General features: G+C 43.7%; 1 protein-coding gene and 1 long non-coding RNA gene across 3 annotated transcripts in view; one reads left to right on the top strand and one right to left on the bottom strand.

Moving 5' to 3' along the window:
- Window positions 1–4,740: 4,740 nt before the first annotated feature.
- On the bottom strand, window positions 4,741–9,091 carry LOC138421767 (uncharacterized). Of its 2 annotated transcripts, XR_011249624.1 has the most exons (4): window positions 8,838–9,085; window positions 7,863–8,002; window positions 7,016–7,075; window positions 4,741–5,419 (listed from the first exon to the last, which is right to left on the bottom strand). It is a non-coding gene; the product is annotated as an uncharacterized lncRNA (long non-coding RNA). The 2 variants fall into 2 exon arrangements; XR_011249623.1 differs by lacking the exon at window positions 4,741–5,419 and having other exon boundaries at window positions 6,428–7,075; window positions 8,838–9,091.
- Window positions 9,092–9,198: 107 nt separating this feature from the next.
- The window catches only part of FBXL7 (F-box and leucine rich repeat protein 7), a 456,249-nt gene continuing 440,959 nt past the window's right edge, over window positions 9,199–24,488 (top strand). Inside the window, exon 1 of the mRNA XM_069556127.1 lies at window positions 9,199–9,783. Within this exon, the coding sequence (XP_069412228.1) occupies window positions 9,747–9,783 (37 nt within the window). The 5' untranslated portion in view covers window positions 9,199–9,746. The remainder of the gene's footprint in view (window positions 9,784–24,488) is intronic.

Below are 24,488 nucleotides of genomic sequence, written 5' to 3'. Positions count from 1 at the left end.
ACACTGTTTATATCAGGGAATTTGCTGCTGCCAGAGAACCAATGCACATGTTTCCACTTTAAACAAATTGTCTGTTGCTGTTGTTGTTGAGTCGCTAAGTCATGTCCGGCTCTTTGCAACCCCATGGACTGCAGCACCCCAGGCTTCTCTGTCCTTCACCTTTTCCCAGAGTTTCCTCAGACTCATGTGCATAGAGCTGGTGATGCCATCCAACCATCTCATCCTCTGTCATCCCCTTCTCCTCCTGCTCTCCATCTTTCCCAGCATCAGGGTCTTTTCCATGAGTCAGCTCTTCACATAAGGTGGCCAAAGGATTGGAACTTCAGCTTTGGAATCAGTCCTTCTAATGATATTTACGCTGATTTCCTTTAGGATTGACCAAGAAAGACACACTGAATTTCAGGAAAGTTTTATAATATCCATAGTTGAGAAAGATATATTCCTTTGTTATTTTGCAACTTTTCCACATGACATAACAAGTTTAAAAACTGACTGAGTCTTGATAAAGACACTGAAAATAGTATTTCTTCATGTTGAATAAATGTACATAATTCATATGCTAAAACAGTGTATTTAGATATGATGGCAAATGAATAGAGTGACATTTTCAGGGGCACGTGGAGTGGAAAATTTTCTGTTTTGTGTATGTATATTTTCTATGTAATTTAAAATTTCTCATTTAAGCATCATGTATTTTAGTATATGTTAGATGGAAATATTATTATAAGGACAGAAATATTATTATATTTTCAACTTTTTCTTCCTTCTTAATGAACAAAATATGTTATCTCTTAGGTACGTCAGTGGTTTAGTTGCTAAGTTGTATCCAACCCTTGCGACCCCATGGACTGCAGCCCACCAGGCTCCTCTGTCCATGGGATTTCTCAGGCAAGAATACTGGAGGGGGTAGCCATTTCCTCTTCCAGAGGATCTTCCTGACCCTGGGTCAAACCCAGGTCTTCTGCATTGCAGGCAGATTCTTTACTACTGCGTCACCAGGGAAATTCTATCTGTTAGGTATCCAGTTGGCTTTAAGTAACAGTGTCTATCCTTCCATTACTGGGAGTTTGGAAGTAGGAAGCTACTGGCATTGCCTCAAAAGCTCTGTGTCTTCTGGACTCCAGGTCACCATCCTTACAATTCTCCTGACATTTCCCTGAAATTCACAAGACGCTGCCACAGTTTCAAAAAACAGTGGAGCTGAAGAAAGAAGAGGGAAGAAATAGTGGCAGAACTATCTCTGGATTTTATTTCCATGACAAAAATCCATTCCAGGTGCTCTTACTGAATTTTGCTTATATTTCTTTGGCCAAGGCAAGGCCATATGGCCATTCTTAACTACTGGGGGTTCTGGGAAAACACGTATTTAACTTTCATTTTTATTATTTTTTTTAGATGTGGACCATTTTTAAAGTCTTTACGGAATTGGTTACAACACCGCTCCTGTTTAATGTTTTTTGGCCCCAAGGCATGTGGGATCTTAGTTCCCCGACAAGGATGGAATCCACTCCTCTCTGGTTGGTAGGCAAAGCCTTAGCCATTGGACCACCAGGGAATTCCCAGAAGTATTTAACTTTTGACTCAAAGAGAAGAAGAAGGCAAGGGAGAAGGAAGGGCAAATGTGGGTTGGGTGACCTGGCCAAAGTGTATGACATGTAGTGGCTATGTGCATTAATTGTCGAACAACAAAGAATTGTCTTCAGGGGCTACTCAGGAATGTTAAGCTACGTGCCTGTTCACCAGTATTACTGTTCCTCCCCCGTCCCACCTCCAGTGTGGGGTGTTGCTAGGACAGTAGGTCAGCCAAAGACTACATTTCCCAGGTTCCTTTGTGTCCAGATGAAGCCACTGAACTTGTTCTCATCAGTGAAAAGCGAGCAGAGCTGACGAGACAGGACTTCCACTGACTCTTTGTGCCTCAGCCAGCTGGGTGCAGACGATGTTGTGGCTGGTGGAGCTATAAGAGAGCAGAAGCCTGGATCCCTGAATCAATGCGTGGAGCATAATCTCCAGGGGACTAGTTACACGCGCTTGTTACTAAAACTTGGAAATTTCTTTATTACAGGTGCTAGTATTACCTTAGGGGGCTTCCCAAGTGGCATGAGTGAATCCATCTGCCAAGGCAGGAGACACAGGTTCAATCCCTGGGTCCGCAAGATTCCCTGGAGAAGGAAACGGCAACCCACTCCAATATTCTTATCTGGAGAATCCCCATGGACAGAGGAGCCCGGTGGGTAACAGACCATGGGGTTGCAAAAGAGCTGGATATGACTTAGCAACTAAACAACAACAATATTACCTTATATAAGACAATAACCTATGCTTATATCAACCTGAGTCTTTCATTTGTTTCTTGCTTATGTTTTCCTTTATTCAGTTTTTCTGTCTTCCCTTTAGAGATTTTTCTCATTACCCTACTTTTAAGAAGCCATAACTTTTTGTAGTTTCTCAAATAGGTTGAGCATTATTCCTTCTAATGCCTTGCTGCCACTCTGCTGTGTTCTAAGAAGCCAGATAATGAAATATGTTAGGACTTGGCTGACTGCTATAACACTCTGAGCTAAGCATATAAAGCTGGTTTGGGCTACTGTGGGGTCTCATGTGATTTACCTCCTATAGGATAGTTGCCTGATAAAGGACAATAGGGAATTGCATGCTAAATGTGATCCAGGGTGAGTTGCAATGGTTTGATAGAGTATGTGAGTATCATAATATTTTGAATTAGAGCAAATGGCTATTTCATTTCCCAGAGCTATAAAGGGAACTTATGTGAGCAGATAGAATTTCAAGAATCCTATATAAAGTGTCTATTCTATTAAGCGATCTATTTACTTCATAATGATGATAATATCTAAATTATTTATCCAAAATACCTAGCCACTAGTCATTATGACTATGGTGAAGATTCAAGTGGCATAATGAATACATGTCTAATTAAATTTTGCAGATTTCAAAAGACTTTTCACTTTAAGTTAAACACATAGCATCTCTGCTGAAAGCCAGGATTGGTCCAAATCTAGGGTGGCCTGTGATGGCATGACATTGGTGGCAGAAAATAGGGAGAAATATCACAGACCTTGCAAATTGATCTCAGTTCTAATCTTGCTGTGCATCATTTGGGGATTTTCTCAACTTCTCTGAGCCTCAGCAGTCTTCTCGATAAAGTCTAGAAGCACTAAGTTAATTACAGACATTAAGTGAGACATGCATAATACTTAATTCAAAACAGCACAGTGTTAAAATTCATGCGTGTTCTTTTTTTCTTCTCTAATATTATAGTTTAAGTAAATGTTCTAGGGTGGGCATAATAATCTTTTTTTACCATAATTTTCTATCTGAAACAAATATTTGTTTTGTCACAAATCCAACTTCATATTTTGGTAATAAACATAACAATTCACAGTATTTCCTCTTTTAGTTAATACATGCATTTCAACCACAAGCCTGTTTTAGAACTGAGTTGCCACCTTCCAACATAATTGCAGTACCAATATGCAAATCCACCCATAATCTAAAATACCAAAATAAAGATGAGCAGGTGATTTAGTTTTTTGAAGGCAACCTAGTGTGCTAACAAGGGGGAAAAATCAACATAAATGTGAATAAACTTAAAGTTTTAAAATAAACTTTAAAAGAAAACTCATTTCTTTCTTTTAAAGACAGGTATTTATTATGATCATTCTCAGTATTTTTTTTTTTTTAAATCTCAGTGAGTGCAGCTTTGAATGTTTCCCCCAAAATGGGTTTCATGGGAGGATTCATTTTCTCTGCAGTATTTCAAGGGAGACTTACAGCAATAACGTGATCATTTGCAAGCTTGCAACCAACACTCCAGTTGAGGGAAGAGGTACACTGATTGGTTCCTGGCCCCCTGGCTCCACAGGGCTCTGGCAGTCTGTCTGTTCCCAGGGCCAAGTACATGGAGATTAACCTGTCCTTCTGGGGCTCCACCTCCAGTAAAAACAGACTCCTGTGGTGTTGTAAGGGCTTCCCAGGTGGCGCTAGCAGTAAAGAAACCAGCTGCCAATGCAGAATACACAAGAGACAGGAGTTCGATCCCTGGGACGGAAAGATCCCCCGAAGGAGGGCCTGGCAACCCACTCCAGTATTCTTGCCTGGAGAATCCCCATGGACAGTGAAGCTTGGTGGCTATGGTACATAAGGTTGCAAAGAATCGGACACAACTGAAGTGCCTAGCATGCATGGACACATGGTGTTTTAAATCAAGCTAGATTTTGGATTCAACACTCTAAAAATATACTATTAGAAAAGAATATATTCCCATTACTCAGAGTATGGATTTATCAATATTTATTAAAGTAGCTCAAAGGTCACTGAGTTAGCTACTGAAAAATAGAAACAAAAATGTGAATATCAATTGAAATTTAGATTTCTCTACTTTTATGTTTTTCTTTTTGCATCAGGTCAACAAAAGACAAAGTCCTTGGACAATTTACTAATTTAGCAATGGCCAGTTCCTTTCTCAATGGAGTCTTTTTAACTCTGATATTCCCAAATCCAAAGTTTAGGGTATGAACTATTTTAGGCTTCTTTGCCTAAATCACTCAGTGCTGAGTAGACGCAGATGTAAACCCAATTAACACTAAGAAATCAGTGATCATTACGGTTCTGGCTCTCCCATATGTGGATGAAGAAGAAGTGGGAGGTGTTATAAATGTTGGAACAGAAAGAATACATAGAAATCTTGTGATGAAAGGGCTTCTTTTTTCAACTTAAAACTTTTGATGTTGAAATAATTGTAGTTTTATTTGCATAAGCGATGAATAATGAATAGGATGAATAGGATCACATTTACCCCAATTTAGCTTCCTCCAATGATAAAATTTGGGCAAAACTGTAGTACAACATTAGAACCGAGATACCGATATGGCTAAAGTCAAGATACAGAACATTTCCCACACCATGACAATCCCTCATGTTCCCCTTTTATTCAGAATCACCTTAACCATTCAGCCATGAATCTGTTTTCCATTTTTATAAATTTGCCATTTCAAGGATTTGGGAAGGTTTAGCTACTTGTCAGTCACTCAGTTGTGTCTGGCTCTTTGCGGCCACATGTAGTGCAGCACGTGAGGCTTTTCTATCCTCCACTGTCTCCCGCAGTTTGCTCAGATTCATGTCCGTTGAGTCAGTGCTGCTATCTAACCATCTCATCCTTTCTTTGGTCTTCAATCTTTCCCACTATCAGGGTCTTTTGCAATGAGCTGGCTCTTCACATCACATGGCTGAAGGATTGCAGCTTCAGCATCAGTCCTTCCAATGAGTATTCAAGGTTGATTTCCTTTAGGATTGACTCGTTTGAGCTCCTTGCTGTCCAAAGGATCCTTAAGGATATTCTCCAGCATCACAGTTTGAAAATGTCAATTCTTCGGTGCTCAGCCTTCTGTATGGTCCAGCTCTCACATCCATACATAACAAATAGAAATACCATAGCTTTGATTACCCAGACCTTTGTCGACAAAGATGATGCTTTTAATACGTTGACTAGGTTTATCATAGCTTTCCTTCCAAGGACACTGCACTGTGGTGAGGGTGGCCCTAGACTCCTGGATGATAGGGAAAATCCTGACTCTGCCCTGATATCACCTAAGGAGCAGGAGAGGCACTTGCTGCCCCTTTACTGCTAGGGGTGTGTGGATGTGGATGTCTGATTGGGTCAGTCTGATTCTGGACCCCCACTTAACCATGAAAGTTGACCACCACCACTACAACTGGCAAGTCCCACAGGAAGCCCAGGGTTGGAATATGGGTGAAAGTTTCCCAAAGGACAGGAACGGAATTTCCAGAGCAAAGAGGAAAAGTACTGGGTGGGGAAAAAAAAAAAAAAACAGTGCCCGGTGCATTATTATTCATTTTGGGGTGACTTAGGAAGCTTCTTTGTGTGCTTAGTCAATCATGTCTGACTCTGCAACATCAAGACTGTAGCCCGCCAGGCTCCTCTGTCCATGGGATTTCCCAGGCAAGAATACTGGAGTGGGTTGCCATTTCCTCCTCCAGGGGATCTTCCTGACACAAGGAACAAACCAGCATCTCCTCTGTCTCCCTTACTGGCAGGCGAATTCTTTACCACTGAGCCACCTGGGAAGCTTAGAATGCTTACTTATTTTTAAATATTTTCGGTGATTGTGGCTTCTTAAAAAAAAGGCAGTGAGAGAAAGTGGAACAATACTTAAATCATTTTATGTCTTCGTTCAACATTCATTTCTTCTGCAGCATTTTACTGAGTGAGTACACTGGGTTAGGAGCTGGACTAGTTATTGAGAACCCATTGGTGAAAAACCCACTATTTTTTTCTCAAGAAGCTTGAAAGGTGGGGGTTTCTGTTTGGCAGCTGGGTAAAAAGGTAGGAATTTTTTTCTAAAATTGTACATGTATACATTATCTTAGTTTTGAAATGTAAACCATATACACATGTGAATGCACCTTTATTTTAAGCAGAAATAGGGCTTTTCTTTTCAGAAAGAAAGTGATGAGTGGGGGTTATTCTCTAGGTGTGAAGGCTTCTCACAGCGGGGGCCTCTCTTGCTGTGGAACATGGGCCCTAGGGCTGAAGGGCTTCGGGAGTTGTGGCCCCTGGGCTCCAGGGCACAGCATTGATAGTTGTGGCACACAGGCTTAGTTGCTCTGAGGCATGTAGGATCCTCCAAGGCCAGGGATTGAACCGGTGTCTCCTGCATTAGCAGGCTGACTCTTTACCACTGAGCCACCAGACAAGTCCTCTGTTTTGTTTTATACCAGATTGTCTCTCATCCCCTCTATGGCTGGCAATAGACCTTTAAAAGTATTTTGAGACTTTAATTTCAGAGGAGGTAAAAGTGGTTAGTCACTACAATTTACTTTTCACTGTTAGCTTTGCTCTGATATATAAAGATCCTGGCAAGTGATTCAACCAAAAGGGGGCACAGAGCCTCTCAAGGTGATTAACGACCAGTTCAAGAGAAGTAGAGGAATGGGGAGGAGAGGGTCTGAGAACCTGAATTCATCTGGCACTTACCAGGTAGGTGAACTGCTGGAGCTTCAGTTTCTTCTGGGAGCACTTTCCTGATGTGTAGACCTCAAAGGAGGGAGGGAGATAACAGCCTGTAACAAGCTGTCAACTCAACACAGAATATCAAGAGAAGCATCTATCATTCCACTGCTTACAGTGGATTAATTGCCAATGAAGTTTCCAAAAATGATCTGATCCAGGGTTAGACCCAGGGCAAGTCCCTACAAGATGATGAAAAATCACAGGGACCAGGTCAGCAGAGTCCCATTCTAGATGAAGATAATGTGGACACATTCATTTCTAGTGTGAGTTTATATTTTCAGGCAGTCTCTGAAAATCCCTTTGACTCTTCCACAGTTTTGACACCCTTATTTCCTATACAGGGCCTGTGATGTAAGTTTTTAATTTAACTCAACAGACATGGGAAAGACATATTATTGGCCAGATGATTTGCTAGATTATATATATGAAAAGATGAAATATAGTTCTTGATCTCTTTGAACTGGAACTGTTAGGGGAAGCACACTGACTGAAACCATCCACCCTGGCCAGGCACCATAGTAACAATTTGCATGGGTTGTTTTAGGACAGGAGGTCCTGGTAAGGAACCCTGAACTAATAAGCCACTACCAACCGGAAGAGTTTGGGAAAGGTCAAAAGGAGACACCACATGTCTGACCACCCCCCCAGAATCCTTCTCTCTGGCATCCATCTTGGCCAAATGAGGCTTGCACCACCAGGAAGGACTCTGAGTCAGAGTGATTGGCTAAAGACAACCCGGAAACTAATCTCATCACCATAAAACCAGAAACTGCTAGCCACATGACAGAGTTGTTCTCCTGGGTTCCCTCACCCTACTGCTCTCCACCGGGTGCTCTTTCCCAATAAAATCTCTTGCTTCATCAGCACACGTGTCTCCATGTCTCCTTGGACGATTCATTTCTGAGTGTTAGACAAAAGCCCAGTTTCGGGCCCTGGAAAGGGTCTTCCTTCCTGCAACAGAACAGTTGACATGTGATTGGTACAATTATTTAGTTCTGTGCTTGAAAATAGATGAATTTATTTTTCCTTCAAACCATGATCTCTCTGGAACAATAAATCTAGATTTTAAAATTTGGAAACATGATATTTTTGCTTATCTTTAAGAACGAAAATAGTATTAAATGAAAGGAAATTACCCAAAGAGAATATATGGAAAGTCAAGTCACTGACAATTTCTGCATACGGTCGCAAGTCTTGTACGAAAAAGGTATTTATGAAAACTCTGGATCTCCATTCAGGTATCATAAATGCTTATATATTATATGTATCATTATGTAAGTTTAATTTAAAACATCCAACACTTATAAAGAGAAACTGTGCTGCGTGCCTGCCTCCGTAGAAAGTAATTTACGCTGTGAATGCCCAGGTCATTACTAAGATGCAATGTTATAAAATTCTAGGTATTTATATGGAAAGGGAATACAACATTAAGAAGAATTTCCTTTATCCATTTAAAGGAGTGAACACCAAAAGGCCATTTTAAGACTCTAGAAGTGCCACAGAAATTTCCAAAAGAGGTTGTAATGTATAAAACAAAGGGTAACACCAACCACAAGGAAAAAAAAATTATAGAAACGGGAGTGGGGGTGGGGGTGGGGGACACACTTCCTGGCTCAGAAGCTCTTAAAAGTTCTGAGCCAGGAAACCTCCCGCACCGGGGCGAGGAATGTCTTTGGCTCTGCACTGACTCCCTGCTAAGTTCCCCTTCAAGTTTTGGCTCCCTCGCTCCTCGGTTCCCGCCTCAGACCCGAACGTGGGAGCCACAGGAGGAGGCCGGCACGCATACCTGGAGCTGTCGGACAGAATCAGGTTGTGACGCGCGTTGATTCGGAATGCCACCGCACCTAACACAGGCCGTATTTGCAGGCAGACCCAAGGGATTTCAAGCGACACCCGGAAGCTCATCTTACTCATTAGGGACCCAGCCGGGAAAAGAACAATAGTCAAATTGAGCCAAGAGCGCGCCTTCCTTCGCCCCCCGCAGCAGTTCGCGGGCGGCGCGCAGGACCTGCGCCCGGGCTGGGGCGGGGAGCCGGAGCCCCGAAAAGGCGCGCTGCCCCTTTAAAAGGCCGCGCATCTCCGGGCCGGCCTTCCTCCCCCGGGCTCCAGCTGTGATTGACGCTGGGCGGCGAGAGGAGGCGCCTGGCGCTAACAAAAGTCCGGCCCTTGGGCGAGCCGCGCCGGGCCGCGAGTCTTTCGCTCGCTCGGGGCACCCGCAACAAGTGGCCGCTGCGCCCTCCCCAGGGGAAGCCGCGGGTGCGCAGGGGGCGCCTGGAGGAGGCGGCAGAGCCCGGGAGCCCCGGCCGCCCGCGCCGCTCGGCTCAGCGCCCACAGCCGGGGGGATCGGGGCGGGCGGATGGGGACCCGGCGGCGGCGGCGCGGCGAGCCTCTGGGCGGCCCCGGGGCGCGGGCTCTCCGCGGCGCTGCGCCCGCCGGCCCCGGACGCGGATTCTAAAGGCGGCGGCCGTCCCCGGGTCCCCACCCGGCGCAGTCGGGGGATTGCCAGGAGGGGACCGAGCCCACCCCCACCGCCCACCGGAGTGCGGGGGGCCGCCCCCGGCCGGAGATCGGCCCCGGCTCGTGGGGTATGCGCAGCTAACGGTCCCGTCGGGCGGGCTTTCCTCTGGCGGAGCGCGCAGGCGGTGCGCCCCAGCTATGGAGTGTCCGGGGAGACGGCGGGCATGACGGCGGCAGGATGGGCGCGAACAATGGCAAACAGTACGGCAGCGAGGGTGAGTGGGCCGTCCGTCCTCACACTCCCGATCGCGCCCCACCCCGCCCCCCATCTCCCTTCCCCTCGCCTTCGCGTCTGGGAAGGAAGGTTCTCGCACGCCCTGTGGTGTCGGGGCTCACCCCCGTTGGGCACCCTGTCTGGGCCATCACCTTCCCCCTCGGCAGGGAGTGCTCGGGCGCCCAGCGGGTGCTTTCTCACGGCGGGGTCTCTCTAAGCCACTTCGCAGGTTGTCCGTGCGACGGCTCGCGTGGCTTTTCTGCCTGTGGCGGAACGCCTGTGCCTTAACTTCCCTTCCCTGGGGCATCTGGGGTTTAGGGTGGAGAGTTTGGCAGCTGGCGGAAGACGGTTCTGAGAAACAACGCAGGGAAAACTTTCCCAGGCCTTTGTGCACCAGTCACTTGGACTCTCCTGTAGCAGGGAAAACTTCTGGAAGAAGTTAAGTTTCCATTCTCTGCTCGCTGGCCCCCGAGCTGACAGCTTCGTGAAACTGACCACCTAGAGGCCGTGCGAGGCCAGGCGTGGCGGGCTGGAGGGGGTGGGGGGTGGGGGGTGGTCTGGGCTCTCCCGGGGCTCGAGACGGGCAAAGGACCGTCTGTTACGTGGGGCTGGAAATCGCACAGAAATATTGCCTGTCAAGTGGGAACTTGGAAGTTGGGGAAACTTTAAACTCCACCTACTCCTAAAAGGGTGATGGATGTGTGGGTTGGCTTCTGCCTCGCCCCTCCTCCCCCTCTTTGCATAAAACCGTAGTGTTGGAACCCGGTTGATTAACTGCATTGCCCCTGATAGGCATACTGCACAGGCGTTTCCCTGCAGTTCTGAAGTTAGGAAGGTTCGTCTTTCGTGAGCTTGGCTGGAGGGGAGTGCAAGAGACGGGGTCGGTTTTACAGCCTGCCCCCAGAGGACCGGCGGTTAGAAGCGGGGTCCCGCGCCTGCAGACTGCTAGGAATGCAGAATGGCTATTCAGCATGTGGTGTTAGAGAAACTTCAATCATTCAGTTCAAAACTTGAGGAGCTCTGACCACGGAAGGTGGATGCCTCTCCCCCTTGCTTGCCACTGTGTTTCTTCTCAGCAGCTTTGTGAAATTACAGCAGAAACCGACCTTAAGAAAACCGTATCCACAAGAACCTTTTGTTTAAATCGTTTTTTCCAGGGCATCATGTGTTGAATTCCACATATATATGATATATGTAGATTTCCTTATTCTGGACAGTTAAGTGAGAGAGATTTTTTTTTTTCCTGACAATTTCATGTTTTTTTTGTTTTTGTTTTTTTTTTTTTTTAAGAAATTTGAAAGGTGGTCTTTTAAGATAGCCAACCATGAAATTAGGCCAGAAAAGATTATTGGAGAATCTTGGCCACCCCCCAAAACCTTGTGAAGTTAATGTTTTAAAAAATGGTGGAAAAATGAAAGATTAAGCCTCCTTCCTCTTGAGTTATTAAAAAGCTTTCAGGGAGTGAAGTGTGTGTTTGTCAGTTCTGGGTGTGTACCCCTTACTTTACTTGAACACTGGTGATGGGGGGCGGGGGGGGGGGGAGTCAGAGACTCAGAGAGGAACACAGATTTGCAGCTCTGTGTTCTTGAAGAAACCCCCTCACACTCTTTCTAATCCTCTGCAACTTGTTCTGACATCCCAGCGTTCTCGTATTGTGCAGTGTGTGGTGTGTGACTACTTCCTATCTGAACAGTGGAGTTTTCAACCCTTGGGAGAGAAAAGGAGAGACAGAAAACTAATGTTCTCCAGCTGTTATTCCTAACTGCTACCTCTGCATTTTCACTTCAGCTGAAGTGAAATTTTTACTGGAATCCGATTTAGATACACAGTGGACTTTTTATAGGGGGCGGAAAAAAACCTCCTGAGTTCAGCTGATTCAACGGGACCAATAGGAAGCTTTGGGAGGTAACTGAGTTTTGGCTGGAGAGACACACTGTGTTCAGTGTTCATCAACTCTCTTCAAATGCATCCAGATTCTTCTCTTATAGATGGAGGCCGGGGGAGTGAAGGGGGATAGAGAGTTAGAATAACAAGAGCTTTTCAAAAATCTTTTCGCCCCTGTTATACTCTGCCCAGTTGCACTTTAACACCCCCCTAATATATATCATTATGTAATGTATTATAGGTTAAAATATATGTAATTGGGTATGGTCAACTTTATTACATTGTGCTGTTGGATGGTAAAGTCTATGCAAATAAGCCTGTGGGAATTTGGTGTGTTAATGCCTTCTTTCTTATCTGAAACATCCAGTTTTAAAGAAAGCCAAAGCAATCCCTAGACACAGTATTTCTGTTATCAGAGGAGACTGAGCATCCACAGTTTTACAGCTATAGTGCTATCTGCATCTGTGCTCAGTCACTAAGAGTCAGTCCTTTCTGACTCTTTGTGACTCTTTGTGACCCCAGAGACTGTAGCCTGCCAGGTTCCTCTGTCCATGGGATTTCCTAGGCAAGAATACTGGAGTGGCTTGCCATTGCCTTCACCAGGGGAGTCTTCCTGACTCAGGGATTGAACTCTTGTCTCCTGCATTGGCAGGCGGACTCTTTACCGCTGAGCCATCTGGGAAGTCCATGGTGCAATTTAGGCGCGGTGTATTTTAAATGATCAATGAGTGTATATCCATAGAATGGCTCAGTGAGAGATCCCTGAACTATAAAGTGTTGGTGTTTGTGTAAACTTTAAAAATTTGCAACTTAAATGTATTTTGCTTACTACTGGAGTTGACACCACAATGTAAATGACCCTTAAATTTTAGAAATATTGTGAATTATTAGAACTTTTAAAACTTCAATATTTCATCTGTAATCTCACTTTGTCTTGCTCCTAGAAAAATATCTTTTTTTAAAAGATATTTTAAAACATAGTCCCAAGACTTACCTTAGCAGGTGCAGTGGGTGAAAGGCTTCCTAGTTCTGTGACATCCCAGGGAGCTTGTCAGAAATGCAGAATCTGAATCATTTATCACATGCATGTTAGAGCTCCAGGCAGTTCTTGTGTGAAATGCAAAGCATTGATTTGGGAGTCTGAAAATTTGATTCCAGCTTCTACTTAGCTACTAGACTTTTTTCAGTTGTCCCCAAGCCTTAAGGTCTTTATTCTATAGAGTGAGGAGAGAAAAAAAAAAAAAAATTGAGGAGGGGGCATTATTTGCCGTAACCACCCTTGAGCATGTAGTCCTTCATTTTAGTTTGTTCACATAATGCTTTAATGGACCACTTTGGGAAGATATGTTATAATGAGTATGATTGCCCTGATAAGTGTTGGTTACTCAGTTATGTCTGACTCTGCAGCCCCACGGACTGTAAGCCACCAGGTTCTTCTGTCCATGGAATTCTCCAGGCAGGAATACTGCAGTGGGTAGCCATTCCCTTCTCCAGGGGATCACCCCGACCTGGGGATTGAACCCAGGTCTCCTGGACTGCAGGCAGATTCTTTACCATCTGAGCCCCCAGGGATGGCATGATTGCCCTGAAATCAGTAAATATTCCTCTCCCTTTTGTCATCCCCTCTACCCTCATCTCTGTCTTCCTCACTCATTCCCACTTTTTCTCTTAACTCAGACAGTTTCTGCTTTTAATTCTGAGATTAAAGGTAATGTGCTTATCAATATTGGGTGTTCCTGGTGTTTTGTTTTCCTACAGACTTAGTGAATGTTCAGATTAATGATTTAATTCCCAGGCTTCAGGCAGACTTAGAATTTGCTCCAGGAAAATGTTACCACACAGGTTCTGATCTTCAGCTTTCTAGAAATATAAGCGAATGTCTAAATGATTAGTATGTTCGGGTAAACTCTTTTTATGGGAGACTGATTTTCTTTATCTTCTTTCATAAAGTTTAAGTTACAGCCTCTGTGTGGAAATCTGGAGAATAATTTGGGGTGATTCGAGCCATTAGAACCATTAGCTTTGACTCCAGCTAAACCAAATAAACAAATGTCTCCCTTCAAGTAGCCAGAGAGAAGCTGCTTTCCTGCCTTTTAAGGTTTCCAGCCTCACGCTCACTTACTTGGTGGTTTCATTGTTAATGTTTATTCTACTCCAGCGGGGCTGAGTCTGTCATCCTTACACTGTTAACAGCTCCTTTGTAAACTCCTGCATGTCTTTAAATTGGCACTGATGAGGTCTGGGGATGGGCTTGACCTTGGTAGCTCTGTAGCTTTATCAACGCCCTGAGTCCCTTTGCCCCATCTCAGATCTGCGCTCTTCGGATGCGAGGAGCACAAGTTGCCAGGGAACATAAATCCTTACCAGTCCCTCACCGCTTTGGGGAACATATCTTGAAATGACAATAATGATGGCTGCTGTTGGTGTTCAATTAGTAAGCTGTGTCTGTCTCTTTGCTTCCCCCTGGACTGCAGCACACCGGGCTCCTCTGTTTTCCACTATCTCCTCACTATTTGAGCATGAGTTTGCTCAAATTCATGTCCATTGAGTCAATGATGCTATTTAACCATCTCATCCTCTGCCATCCCCTTCTTCTTTTGCCTTCAGTCTTTCTGAGCATTGAGGTCTTTTCCATTGAGTTGACTCTCTGCATCAGGTGGCCAAAGTATTAGAGCTTCAGTAGTCCTTCTAATGGATATTCAGGGTTGATTTCCTTTGGGATTGACTGGTTTGATCTCCTTGCTGTCCAAGGGACTGTCGAGTCTTTTCCAGTACCACAATTCGAAAGCATCGGTCCTTTGACACTCAGCCTTCTTTATGGTCCAACTCTTACATCTGTATGTGACTACTGGAAAAATGATGGCAGGTGACATTTTTTGAACTCCTGCTTTGTCCAAGCATGATCTTAAGCTTTTCATATACACTAAATCGTGTCATTCTTATCATGATTCTATGGGACAGGCATTCTTATATCTCCATTTGACTGATGAGGAAACACAGTTCAGAGAGGACCATCATTTTCCCAAGGTCCTACAGCTAATGGAGGTGGAAAAGGGACTCATAGCCAGATTTATCTAAGCCCAGAATTACTTATTCATTACAATTACCTATTCATTCAACCAGTGTATGCTGGCTTCTTATTTCCTATCATGTGCCAGGAACTCTTCTGATTCTTGGGATCCATCAGTAACTAGATAAAGATCCTATCCTTGTCAGTCTTATCTTTATCTGTGTGCATGTGTGTTGGGAAGGAGGGGAAATGGAACAGTTAACATAATAACTTAGTAAAACATGTGACGAGTTCTGAGGGGCTAAGGTCCTGCATAGAGAAAATTGCCAGGTTAAGATTGATGCTTAATTGAAGCAAAGAATTGATGCTTTTGACTTTGGTTCTGGAGAAGACTCTTGATGGGAGTTGAGAGGATGAGAGTGTGGCAGATTTTAATTAGAGTAGTCACTGCGGGCCTTATGGAGAAATTGGCATTTAGACTGAGACTTAGAAGAACTGAGGGACTAATCCCTGAAGATCCACAAAGCATGTTGACTGTTACTTTTGACCACCGTGTTCTACCAAAGTGAACTACTCTTTATGCTGGAGGGTGTACATCATCTTTTTATGCAAATATAACATCATCAGTCTTCTATGAATAGTCAGCTACAGTGGAACCGAGTCAGTTTGGCCATTGGGCATATGTTTTTTGCCTAGAGTCTTTGCAAACGTGTTTTATACAGTTATATTCTATCAGATGTTTTGTGACTGCTTTTGTAGGGAGAGGACGGGGAGCCTAGGACCTAGAGCAAGGCTCCTCTTGCTCTGATCAGTAGTGTTGTCTGACTTACTGATATGTGACTTCCCACCTGAAGATCCCACCATCATTCTTAAATAGATTCAGGTCTTTGTCTTTTGCCTGCAGTAAATAAGTTCATTCTGATGAAAATCAGAAGATACACGATACCTATTCCACTACTTGGCTCAGGTCAAAGCAGTAGTGAAGCTAACAATGCCATGTTTGGTCTGACAGTGTATTTTCGGAGATTTGGGGAATCTTTTTGCATGTTTTAAACAAGAGAAAGGGAAGAGGTGTTAACTTTTCTTTCTCCTTGGGAATCATCTCCTGTCAACTCTCTGTCTGCTCCCTCTACCCTTTTGAAATAGAATGATTTCTGGGTTGCTTTTGAGGCCTTGATTACTCTTCCCCTTAGTCCTTATTTACTAGTGCCTCTGGAAGCTGCTTGGAACTACTTGGCTTGGCTTTTTGACTGCTAGAACCTTCTAGATACCATGCATCTTAAGATGGCATTTTTTGTTATTCAGTTGCTAAGTCATGTCTGACTCTTCTACAACCCCATGGACTGGAGCCCACCATGCTCCTCTGTCCATGGGATTTCCCAGGCAAGAATACTGGAGAGGGTTGCCATTTCCTTCTCCAGGGGATCTTCCTGACCCAAGGATTGAGCCCACGTGTCCTGCATTGGCAGTCTAGTTCTTTACCACTGAGCCATCAGGGAAGCCTGTAAGTTGGCATTAGGAAAGTATTAAAATATGTGGCAGTATCATGAATAAAATCTAGAGTGAATAAATTCTCTTTATTATGAAGAAGGTAATAAATGAAGTTTAGAAGCTTAATACCTTAAAGCTCATGGTCACAATGAAGATTAAATTTCAGAGTGCTGATTAGAGACCAAGGTATATAAGTTACTAGCAGGTAGGTAGATTTAACTCAGTCTGAGGAAAAGCTGATTAGAGCTGTGCACACCTGAGACAGGCTTCCTAATGAGGGAGTGAGTCTGTCCACATGGGGAGGGGGTTCACAGAAAGGGATGCTGTGCTAGAGATTTCTGCATCAACAAAGGGGTCTACTATAGCACCCTACACGAAGTTCCCTAGGAAAATGTTCCCATGTGCAGTTATGTTCTTCTTTTAAATGAAGTGTGGTTAATTGATGATGTTGTGTTAGTTTCAGATTTACATTCAAAGTGATTCAATTATGGCTTCCCTGGTGGCTCAGATGGTAAAGGATCTGCCTGCAATGTGGGAGACCTGGATTCGATCCCCAGGTTTGGAAGAGCCCCTGGAGAAGGGCATGGCAACCCACTTCAGGATTCTTGCTTAGAGAATCCCATGGATAGAGGAGCCTGGTGGGCTACAGTCCATGGGATTGCAAAGAGGTGAACATGACTGAGTGACTAAGCACAGCACGCAGCATATATGTACACACTCATATGTATTCTTTTTTCAGATCTTTTCCATTATAAGTTATTACAAAATACTGAGTATAGTTCCCTGTGCTATACAGTGAGTCCTTGTTTCTTATCTATTTTATATATGGTATTATATATCTGTTAATCCCAAATTCCTAATTTATTCCTACCCTCCTTTGCCTGTTGCTAGTCATAGTTTGTTTTCTATGTCTGTGGGTTGCATTTATGTTTGATGAAGGGTTATTGTTTGATTTGAACTCATATTGCTACTCCTCCCAATACATTTCTATCCTTATAGTTGTTGGAAAGTACTACCCTTGATTTCTCTAGGTTAATTTTCTATTACATGCATGTGTTTATGTCCATTTATGTATATCTAGATATTAATTTATTTTTTTGGGCTCCAGAATCACTGCAGATGGTGATTGCAGCCATGAAATTAAAAGATGCTTACTCCTTGGAAGAAAAGTTATGACCAACCTAGATAGTATATTCAAAAGCAGGGACATTACTTTGCCGACTAAGGTCCATCTAGTCAAAGCTATGGTTTTTCCAGTGGTCATGTATGGATGTGAGAGTTGGACTGTGAAGAAGGCCGAGCACCGAAGAATTGATGCTTTTGAGCTGTGGTGTTGGAGAAGACTCTTGAGAGTCCCTTGGACTGCAAGGAGATCCAACCAGTCCATTCTGAAGGAGATTAACCCTGGGATTTCTTTGGAAGGAATGATGCTAAAGCTGAAACTCCAGTACTTTGGCCACCTCATGCAAAGAGTTGACTCATTGGAAAAGACTTTGATGCTGGGAGGGATTGGGGGCAGGAGAAGAAGGGGATGACAGAGGATGAGATGGCTAGATAGCATCACTGACTCGATGGACGTGAGTCTGAGTGAACTCTGGGTGTTGGTGATGGACAGGGAGGCCTGGCGTGGTGAGATTCATGGGGTCGCAAAGAGTCAGACATGACTGAACAATTGAACTGAACTGAACTGAACCCTTGATTTCTCTAGGTTAACTTTCTCTCTATTACATGTATGTGTTTATGTCCATTTATGTATATCTAGATATTCATTAGAAAATCAGCCAATTTTGTTTCCCTGCCTTCTGTGGGACATAGCCTCCTGCAGCAGTAATTGGGTTTGACAAAGGATGTGTCCTGTTCTCAGTGTAGTGATGGCTATGGACTCTGCCTATAGTGTTGCTGTTACTTTCATTATTAGCCTAAAACATGTAGATCTATGAAGTTGAAGCAACCCCTGAATTATGCTTATGCCGAATGTCTGGAATAAATGTCTTACCTTTGTAAGACTTTTCATGGACATCCTGGGTTAGTGACATGTGATAGGAAGCTACAGGTTGACTAGAGCCTCACAGAGACCGCATCTTTCTCAAGGCGTTCTCAAGCTGTTTGGCACCGTGTCTGCTGTACATGAGCCATGTGGGCAGTTCTGCCACCTGCTGATAAAGTCCACATCAGCTGAACTTTCCCAGAGTGTAGCTTTTTGGTGGGGTTTGTTACAGAAATTTGGACCTCTTTTTCCATCTATTCACTGTGTTGAATCTCTAGGTAGAGTACGACTTGCTTTAACGAAGTTCAGTGAAAACCTGAAATGCTAGATTAGGAGGCCAGTGATTTCAGAACAATAGGATAAATGCAGATTCACTGAGGAACCCTGCTTTTCCGATGTGCTAGGTATGGACATAAGTGATAAGTAGGAAGTGGGCATAAGATTAGAGCTCCGCTCTAAATGATGATCGCTCTGCAGAATACCTACAACTCTCCAAATACCTAAAGGATGCACATGTTTCCTAAAATAGCAATGACATCAGCAGCAACAGTAAATACATACGCTACATAGGAAATAGATAACCAACAAGGACCTATATGCGTAGCACAGGGAGCCATACTCAGTATTTTGTAATAACCTATAAAGGAAGAGAATCTGAAGAACAGTGTGTGTGTGTATATATATATATTCATATGTGTAACATTATATATGTGTATGTGTGTGATAAGTGGCTTCAGTAGTTGTGTCAAAACTCTGTGTGAACCCGTGGACTGTAGCCCACCAGGCCCCTCTGTTCATGAGATTCTCTAGGCAAGAATACTGGAGTGGGTTCGTTGCCTTTCCACCTCCAGGAGATCCTCCTGACCCAGGGATCGAACCTGTGTCCCTTTTTGACCCCATAGACTGCAGCACACCAGGCCTCCCTGTCCATCACCAACTCCTGGAGCCCACTCGAACTCATGTCCATTGAGTCGGTGATGCCATCCAACCATCTCATCCTCTGTCGTCCCCTTCTCCTCCTGCCTTCAATCTTTCCCAGCATCAGGGTCTTCCAATGAGTTAGTTCTTCGCATCAGGTGGCCAAAGTATTGGAGTTTCAGCTTCAATATCTGTCCTTCCAGTGAACATTCAGGACTGATTGCATTTAGGATGGACTGGTTGGATCTCCTTGCTGTCTGAGGGACTCTCAAGAGTCTTCTCCAACACCACAGTTCAAAAGTATCAATTCTTCGGCGCTCAGCTTTCTTTATAGTCCAACTCTCATATCCATACATGACTACTGGAAAAACTGTAGCCTTGACTAGATGGACCTTTGTTGGCAAAGATGTATGGTAATCTATGGTAATATATATATATATATATATATATATATATATATATATAGACACTGAATCACTGTGTTGTATACCTGAAACTTAAGTGATACTGCAAATCAACTATACTTCAATTAAAAAAAAAAAAGCAGGTATATTGGAGGGGAAGTAGCTTCTACTCTTGGGAGAAATGAAATCTTCTATTAGGAGTTTCTCCCTAATCATTCTTGGAAATCTTCCTGTTCTATCTCTGCTGTGGTTTATCACATGGGAAGTGATTAGTTTGTAAATGAGGACCTTGGAAGGCTTCAGAGAAGGTACAGCAGCATCTGAGAAGCCTAGGTCCTTGCCACACCTGTGCCCAGCCACCAAGGAGGACGGGAGCCTGCAGGCAGACGCTTTTCAAACGTGCTGGTACATACCCCAAAGACATCCAGCTTTCAGACTTCTGACACAAATGATCATGAACTGTCTCAGAATTTTCCTGAGTAATATGGCCACCGTTCTCCCCAGTGCACGGAGTGTCTGCTGTGTCTGGAGTTGTAAATCTTTATTCCATCTTTATTCGCTTGTGCTTTAGATGTGTTCATTCTCTCAATCCATGTTTACTTTCTAAACCCGTAACAAAATGAAAAACAGTCGCTAACACTGCATGGACTCCTCATTGTAACTTTAGAAGCCTTGAGCAATGTGTAGAAATGTTATTAAAACATTTTTTTTGTTGTTGTTTGTTCCCCTTTCTGTGGTAAATTCCTCTGCTTCATTTTCCAAGAAGAAGTAGCAGGGGAAGGAATCAAAATTTCTAGACAAAAATGCCAGGAATTTTTCTTGTGTTTGTGGATTGACCTTCTGGCTGTGAGTGACCGTCCCACTTTTTGGCCAGGCACGGCAGTCAGGAAAAGGCTCCCTGGATGTGCAGTTGAACCTTTGACCAGATGGAGTCCTCCAGTCAAATCACAGGAGATCTGGGTTAAATCCAAGTCTAGGGCCAGGTCTCACATGGTCTAGTTGTTAGAGGTGGCTCAAACCCTAGTGGGAGGAAGAACAGGTATGAGGCTGAGGCCGGAGTAGAAGAAATATACATATATATATATATATATATGAGAGGGAAGAAGAGAAATTCAGAGAGGGTGGGATTTAGGGCATTGATTGCCCTTTACTCTAAACAAAATCACTGTGGTACTCAGTTCTCTTTTCTTACAAATAGCCTGTGCTGTGCTTAATAGCTCAGTCATGTCCAACTCTTTGCAACCCCAAGACTGTAGCCCACTTGGCTCCTCTGTTCATGGGGATTCTCCAAACGAGCATACTGGAGTGGGTTGCCATGCCCTCCCCCAGGGGATCTTCCCAACCCAGGGAATCTTCCCAACCCAGGGATCAAACCCAGGTCTCCTGCACTGGCTTCCCTTGTGGCTCAGCTGGTAGAGAATCCACCTGCAATGCGGGAGATCTGGGTTTGGCCCCTGGTTTGGGAAGATCCCCTGGAGAAGGGAAAGGCTACCTACTGCAGTATTCTGGCCTGGAGAATTCCATGAACTGTACAGTCCATAGGGTCGCAAAGAGTCAGACATGACTGAGTGGCTTTCACTTTTCACTTTCACTCCCACATTACAGGTGGATTCTTTATAGTTTGAGCCACCAGGGAAGCCCTACAGATAGCTTAGCTCATGGAACAAAAGCGATTCCTGTTAGATTATTTGGTAGGCTTGGCTGTTGCCAAGTTTATTGTATTTTTCATTTCCGTAACAGTAACAATTATTAAGCACTTAGTGGGTTCTATTTCCCCAAATGAGTGTGTTACCCACACTTACTCCTCTAGTTCACAACATTCAGGGAGGTGGTGGGCACAGACCATCCCATTTTGCAGTTGCCAATACAGAAGCTTCGAGATGGGCTGACTGCCCAGGGCACAGAGCTGGCAAGTGGTCCAGTCTCTCCTGAAGTCCCCGTGGTTGTGCCTCTAACCTCCTCCTGCCTGAGCCATGTAAGTTGCAGCCAAAATCTTTCCAGATCTTTGTTTTGTTTGTGTGTTTCAAAGGCATGCAGCCACTGGGAAGTAGCCCTTAAAAGTGAAAGCAACAGTTTTATGGATGAGGTGAGCAAAAATGAAAGACATCTTTGGAAAGAAACTTTCAAGCCACTCTACCTGGCTCTCTCAAGGACCAATTATTGCTCATCAGGCAGCAATCTGCTGACAAATTGGCAGGGAAACTAGTGTCTGTGTGAATGGCAGGGTGTAAAATAATTAGCATATCCTGTAGAGTCTCCCGGGCACCAAGGAGAGCTGGGAGGCTGTCCCTCTAGGCTCCAGAGCATCAGGAACTTTTAATTATTTCAGTTTTGGGAGAGCTTCTTACCTGGGCTAGCCACTTGCTCACAAACAGAAGCTAAGGGTGGACTGAAAGAGCTGTGCATGTTTTCCTTCCTTCCTAACTAGTTTATAAGTTATATCTTATACTTCCCTCTGGCTTCAAAAGTGTGGATTTGAAATAGCCATGAATAGGGGGAATTATTCCAATATGTATTTTTATTTGCTTGGCGCCTTGGAAAACTTCACCATGAGTATGTCTATGCAATTGCTTTGGAAACTATAAAGCATTTTAGTAATCAGTCTTATTTATTATCACAGGGACTGTAGGAGGGGGTGGTTTCTGTCATGATCCCCAGTTTATAGATGAGGAAACTGAGCCCTTGGCAGGTTAAATGACTTGCCTTGATTGTACAGCTGAGAATGGATGGGGTCGTTCCAACTCTAAATTTAGTATGTTTTCCATTATAATATCACTTCTTTTAAACTGCTACAAGAAAAAAAGTCATGCTAGAGTATTGTCACCAGGCATTTTTGACAGTGATTTTAAATTGCTTGTACCCAAGGATGAAAGTCTCTTAGTCATCAAGGTGATCAAACCAGTCAATCCTAAACAAAATCAATGCTGAATATTCATTGGAAGGATTGATGCTGAAGCTCTAATCCTTTGATGTTAAGAGCCAACTCATTGGAAAAGACCCTGATGCTGGGAAAGATGGAGGGCAGGAGGAGAAGGGGATGACAGAGGATGAGATGGTTGGATGGCATCAGCGACTTGATGGACATGAGTTTGAGCAAACTCTGAGAGATAGTGGAGGACAGAGGAGCCTGGGGTGCTGCAGTCCACGGGGTCGGAAGGAGTCAGACCCAACTTAGCAACTGAACAACAACAACAAGGATGGAAGTGAAGGTCTTGCAAGCATCCATCCTGTCCTTTAATAACTGCTTTTGGAGCTTGAGAAGAAGTAGGAAGCCTGTAACCTACTGGTCTTCTCAGGCCACAGAGCTGTGTCACGACTCACGGGAGCAGCCTTGCAGTGGGAAGATCATTTTAATGAGAATGCAGAGTGAACTGTTAGAAGTATTCAGGACATGATGACATTATTCCTTCAGGTGTGCTTGCTAGCCCTTAACTCTCAGCCGGGGCTGTGAGAGGTGTTTCCCTTTGAAAACTTCTGTTCCAGACGCTTAGAGAAAGTTATTTTAGTTTTGGGAGGACCAGAGACTCAACTCTAAAATTGGGGATGATCAGCATCACAGGTGTCCTGATTCTCTCAGTGTTCCCATTTCTTTTGTTGTTGAAGGACCACACTGTTCAGAGGTCTTTGGAAGTGTTTAGGTCCTGGAGAAGCCCTTCAGGTTGAGTTGATACCAGAGGTCACTGAGGTTTCTGGTATCGTGATAGAAATCCATTCTTTCATCTGGTCTTTAATTGCTTCACTTTACATTCATTATCCTCTGGTTTGCTGTTTTATTTTCTGTTTCTTGTTCCTTTGTATTTATTTGTTGCTTATCCTATCATGTGCTCACTCGCTGGGACTATAACCCTGCCCATATATTAAGTCTTTAATATAGTTCTGTTAAACAGAGCTGTGAGGATGAATCTGTAGTTATGATCTTCATGGGTCTAAAAAAGCTTAGAAACCCTATCATATTTTTAGTGAACTTTTCTTGGACTTGAATATTTTATTCTTAAAAAAAGTATCTCTGGGCATGTTTTCTTCTGAAGATAGTCTGACTTGGACTTTTATTTTGAACACTATGGTTCCATCTTCTTGTGGATGAAAATAGTTTAGCTTGTGTGCTTAAGGAAAGTGAAATACATATTTTTTAGGGTTGCTAAAAACCATGTAGATGATACTTCAACTTTGGATTTTTTTTAAAAGTGTATGTATGTATATATGTGTTTATTAATTTTTTGCTGTGCTGGATCTTTGCTCAGGCTTTCTTTAGTCTCAGCGAGCAGGGGCTCCTCTTCATTGTGGTGCAAGGGCTTGCTTCTAATGTGATGCCTTTTCTTGTTTTGGAGCACGGGCTCTAGACCTGTGGGCTTTAGTAGCTGCCAAGCACTGGCTCAGTAGTTGCGACTTCCAGGCCCTAGAATGAGGAATCAGTAACTGGTGCACTGGCTCAGTTGCTCCAGGGCACGTGGGGTCTTCCCTGACCAGGGATTGAATCCATGTCCCCTGCATTGGCAGGCGGATTCCCATCAACTGAGAGAAATCCCCAAGCTTCACTAATTTAGTGTATTGTCGACTTAACTATTTTCAGTGAGTATTAAGTAGAACAGTACCGTCTATTTTTTATTCAAATTATATTGTTTGGTAATACTGGTTTCAACTGCTTTGGAAATTGGGTTTACATGACAGTTGAAATAAACCAATCTAGAAAGCATTTAAAAATTGATCTCTGAGTTAATAAATCATTCCTTTGACTCTGTTCTCTGGATTAGGGGGTTGTAGCATTATGAATCCTTGTAAATTTGTATGTTGATTTGCTTTATGATGGGGGCTCTGCATCTGTATTTTTCTCCTTTTTATTATAGAAACTATAAATTTTTTGATGTGTCTGACTGAAATGGTTTCTAGTAGGTCTTTTGTTTCTGGCTTCCCTCCTTACTGAAATCAGAAGTGAAATAATCAATTTCAGGAAAAAAGAAAAACATTATTGAACAGTAGTGTGTATATAGTTGTACGTGTACTGGAGACTATAT

Source organism: Ovis canadensis, chromosome 16 (genome assembly GCF_042477335.2).
Source record: "Ovis canadensis isolate MfBH-ARS-UI-01 breed Bighorn chromosome 16, ARS-UI_OviCan_v2, whole genome shotgun sequence".
Lineage (NCBI taxonomy): Eukaryota > Metazoa > Chordata > Mammalia > Artiodactyla > Bovidae > Ovis > Ovis canadensis.
Note: the sequence above shows the minus strand (reverse complement) of the source record. Positions and strands in the feature narration are given on the sequence as shown.